We start from the raw sequence: 4205 nt of genomic DNA on the forward strand, positions 1-4205 counted from the left end.
TCTTTCTTTCTTTTTCTTTCTTTCTGTAGCCTTAGCCTACATACACGTACGCCTTTCATTTGTGACCGTGTCTACTATTTCTACTTGCTGCTGATTCTTCCTTCAAGCTCAGAGGCTACCTACCTAACTAGCTGAACCTTTTTTAGTCTTATCTCTTTCTCTCTTCTTCTCTCTCTCTCTCTCTCTCTTCCCCGGTGCATGTGGCGGATCAACCGGTCACTGTTTCCATAATTCAGCTCCTAGAACCCAACACTTTCCACTGGGAAAATCTCACTTCTTTTTCTTGCATGTGAGTCATTTTATTTCTCTCTCTCTCTCTCTCTCTATATATATAGAGGAAATTGATGACTACCCAGAAGAGAAAAAAGGGAAGGGGAGGAGGGGGGAGGGATAGGATTTTTCAATCTGGAAAATTTTTAATTGCTCAGATTTGCTCTCTGGAACTAAAAACTTGATTTTTTTTTTGTCCCTCTTCTTTGCCTACAAGTGATTTTTTTTAAAAGGAAAAAGTTTGGGATTGTTCTCTCTGCTTTGGGAAATGGCATGGACCTCTTTGGGGTTGTTGGCATTGTCCCACATGATCTCTACCTTCTCTGTTTCTGTTATCAATAAATAATGTTTCTTGAATTTCTAATCTCCCAACTTCAGTTTGGTGGTTCCCTTTTCTGTGAGATGAGCAATGTCTTGTAAAGCCGAAATTTTTCTTGCGAAAATTCAATTTCCCAAGTATAGTATAGTAGTATCTTGCTATTCTAGTGCCCATTGATTCTTCTCAGATGAATCTTTCCTTACCAGTTTTGAAATGAAGCATGTCTAGTTTCAATTTCAATTTTCAACTGTTTATTCTTATGCTTGTGGTAAGATTTTTAATGTGATTCATGGTTTTTGCTATGAGAAGTTGCATTTGTTAATCTTGCTTTCAGTATTCAGTTGCATATTTAGTTCTTGTACCTCAATCACAGACTTCAAAATACAGATTCTTCATCTTTGTTTTGTAGATTGGATGGAAGAAACTTCTGATTTTCGAAATTGGGATGAGTTGATTCCTGATGCATTAGGTGTAATCTTCACCAACCTCTCTCTGCAAGAGAGGGTGACTGTGATCCCAATTGTATGCAAATCATGGGCTAGAGCAGTAGCTGGACCTTACTGCTGGCAAGAGATAGACATCAAAGAATGGAGCAGCCGGTGCCAGCCGGAACAGCTCGACCGGATGCTCGAAATGCTAGTCGAAAGAAGCTGTGGATCGCTCCGAAAACTGTGTGTTTCTGGTGTCCAAAATGAGAGGATCTTCACTGTCATTGCTGAAAAGTAAGCATAGATTTAACAGTTTCAATTAAGGCTAGGCCATTGCTTAAGTTACTGCAATTATTATGTGGATATATGCTTTAGTGATTGTTAATATTATGATGCTAATTGCTTAAATCCTAAATGTAGGACTTAAATTTTACACATTCTCATTGCAATGTTTACTAGGCTGCCTGATGACATTAAAATTCAATTAATTAGTCCTTGTTGTGTCTCTCCTAGGCTACATTGTTGGTTTTTGTTTCTGGTAATGAGGATGTTTTGTTTGTCCTCTGCTCATTTTGAATATTCTTCTCTTGTTATTAAAATCCCTTCTGATAACAATTTCTATGCACCGAGTGTTAGAAAATTTTACACTTTCAATCAATAGAAAGTTGTAATGATAATAGATACTTACATATCATAATCTGGCACTTTCTTGAACTTCTTTTGGTTGACATGGTAAAACTTTTTACATCAATCAGAGTAAAAAATTTAAACACATTGTTTTTTGTTATTATTCCTTGTTACTTATACAGTTGTTCTTTTATCATTATACAAGTGCCTGCTCCCTCCAGACTTTGCGACTGCCGCGGAGCAGTATGAGTGATTCCATTGTGGAACAGATTGCTGGAAGGCTTTCCATGATTTCATTCTTGGATGTGAGCTACTGTCTCAAAATGGGTGCGCACGGGCTAGAGATGATCGGCAAGAACTGCAAACTACTAGAAGGATTGTGCAGGAACATGCACCCATTGGACACAGCTGGGAAGCCCTTAAAAGATGATGAGGCAAATGCAATTGCCTCCACAATGCCAAAGCTGAAGCATCTCGAAATGGCTTACCACCTAATCAGCACTTCGGGTGTTCTTCAAATCCTCTCAAACTGCCCTAAGCTCGAGTTCTTGGATCAGAGGGGGTGTTGGGGTGTCACACTCGATAACTTGTTCTTGAAGCAGAAATTTCCAAAGCTGCAGGTCTTGGGGCCACTTGTTCTCGACACCCACGATAGCGATGGATGGGAAGACTTCTCAGATATTTCGGATTCTTCCGAGTATTTGGCATGGGATTTTGTGGCCGGTGGCGAGGGCGAATACTATGTGGATGATGATAGTGATAGTTATGAAGGGATGTGGAATGATGAAGATGAAAGGTTGTTAGATGAGCTTCATTTCAGGTTTTATGAAGGGATAGAAGATGCTGGAATGTATTGGCCTCCATCTCCTTAAGCTAATCTTGTGTTGCATCAAATGTGAATGGCATGCTTTACTAGTTGTAACTTTTTTCATCTGTTCTTGACTCTCCTATATGATGTCCATTTCTATGGACAAATGAAGTTTGGTTTTTGCTTTCCCTGTATCATATAAGTTCATAACCGAGTAGCACCAGAAATCTTAACTAACTTGCATGCTTTGTGACAATATTTAATGGGTGTAAAAAACATTTTGCATCCTCAGATTTTGATAAGTATATAGAGTTAAAACAACTTAACAAAATATCTAGATTCACATACATTGAAATAAATTAAAGTGATATTTATATATTAAAAATAAAAGTAAAGTGACAATTAGGTCTTTGAAAATTTTGATTTTGGACTAATTAGTTCTTAAATATAAAAGGTACCAATTTAGTTTTTCAGGATAGCAGACAGTGTTTTTCTATTAATTTATTAATTAAATTTAACGGTGATGTTTATATGTACTGTCAATTGTCTATCTACGAAAGATAGTTATGTAAATAATAATTTTTGGAATGAAATTTCACTTGTTTTGATACGATTTGTGATAAATAGAGAACATCTAATAAAGAATATATGAAAACTCAAAAGATAATAAATAGTTCATTGTCTAAAACGATATCGTTTTTTTACTTATAAGACAATAACGATACAACACCATTGTAAATAACGAAATACATGAACAATTCAGTTTCGTTTAGTACTATTCATTGACAGAAGAACATATATGTCTATCGTTTGCTATTTTATAGGATCTAATTGATATTTTTGTTTTTAAAGACTAATTAATCTAAGGTAATATCTTCTAATATCTAATTGTCACTTTACTCTGAAAATAAATAAACCTTATCCAAATCATTTTCAAGCTGAATCACACACTTGGATGACTCTGGAGTCTTGAAAACTACATTAGAAACAATTTGTTAAGGAAATAGAAATGGCAAACTTGATCATGATTTTCATCTTGTGCGAGTATCCCTGCCCTACTTTATGAATTGGTTTGAAAATATCTATCTGGTATAATATATTTATGGCCTATATTATCGGTGTTGTTGGGAGGAAAGGGAAAGAAAGCACCAAAAATGGATGACGTAATTAAAAAAAAGTTGTCGGTTGAAGACGTGGCAATTGTTAACAGGGTCCATGACTATGAACTTCATTATAACATACAACCTGCTATCATTCTTTATCTAAATTGGCCCCGTGAATGATATTTTTTCTTTCTTTTTTGTTTTGCTTTGTGAGCCTTCTATTTTCCTGTTCCCACTACATCAAACATGGTTGGAAACAAGGACATCTTGTTTCCACCTATCACCTTCTCTCCTTTGCTCTTTGGAGAAAGTCAAGGCCATTTTTTTTTTTGTGTGTATCTTTCAATAGCTATGTTAATTTCGAACGCAACTAGCTAAATTTCTGTGTTACATTAATGCTAGTACATATAATCTATTTGGTGGGTACAAGTAGAGTGTAAAAACTAAAAACAAAAACCATTAAGTTAATGAATTAAGAAACAAAATTTGATAATTAGGATTTAGGCACTTTCCGCCTTACTCATCCCGCTTAATAAAATATTTTAATGTACATATTCTGACAGATATAACATAACACGAAATATATAAATATATAAATTTTAAATTTTTATAAAATATAGAAAAATAATATATATATAAAATATAAAGTT

At 34.9% G+C, this 4205-nt stretch overlaps 1 protein-coding gene across 2 annotated transcripts; it reads left to right on the top strand.

Annotated features, from left to right (window-relative positions):
* The first annotated feature begins 6 nt into the window (after positions 1-6).
* LOC107460885 (F-box protein FBW2) lies at positions 7-2710 on the top strand. Of its 2 annotated transcripts, XM_016079306.3 has the most exons (4): positions 7-289; positions 336-857; positions 999-1311; positions 1850-2710. In XM_016079306.3, the coding sequence occupies exons 3-4, from the start codon at positions 1004-1006 to the stop codon at positions 2514-2516; spliced, it is 975 nt and encodes a 324-aa protein (XP_015934792.1). In that variant the 5' UTR covers positions 7-289; positions 336-857; positions 999-1003; the 3' UTR covers positions 2517-2710. The 2 variants fall into 2 exon arrangements, with proteins under 2 accessions (XP_015934792.1, XP_015934791.1); XM_016079305.3 differs by lacking the exon at positions 336-857.
* The last annotated feature ends 1495 nt before the right edge of the window (positions 2711-4205 follow it).

This window comes from Arachis duranensis, chromosome 8 (assembly GCF_000817695.3).
Source record: "Arachis duranensis cultivar V14167 chromosome 8, aradu.V14167.gnm2.J7QH, whole genome shotgun sequence".
NCBI classification, from domain to species: domain Eukaryota; kingdom Viridiplantae; phylum Streptophyta; class Magnoliopsida; order Fabales; family Fabaceae; genus Arachis; species Arachis duranensis.

Coding starts and splice junctions, on each gene's coding strand:
- LOC107460885 (XM_016079306.3), top strand. CDS start 1,004: ATGGAAGAAACTTCTGATTTTCGAAATTGGGATGAGTTGATTCCTGAT. Junction 1,312..1,849: donor TTCACTGTCATTGCTGAAAA/GTAAGCATAGAT, acceptor TCATTATACAAG/TGCCTGCTCCCTCCAGACTT.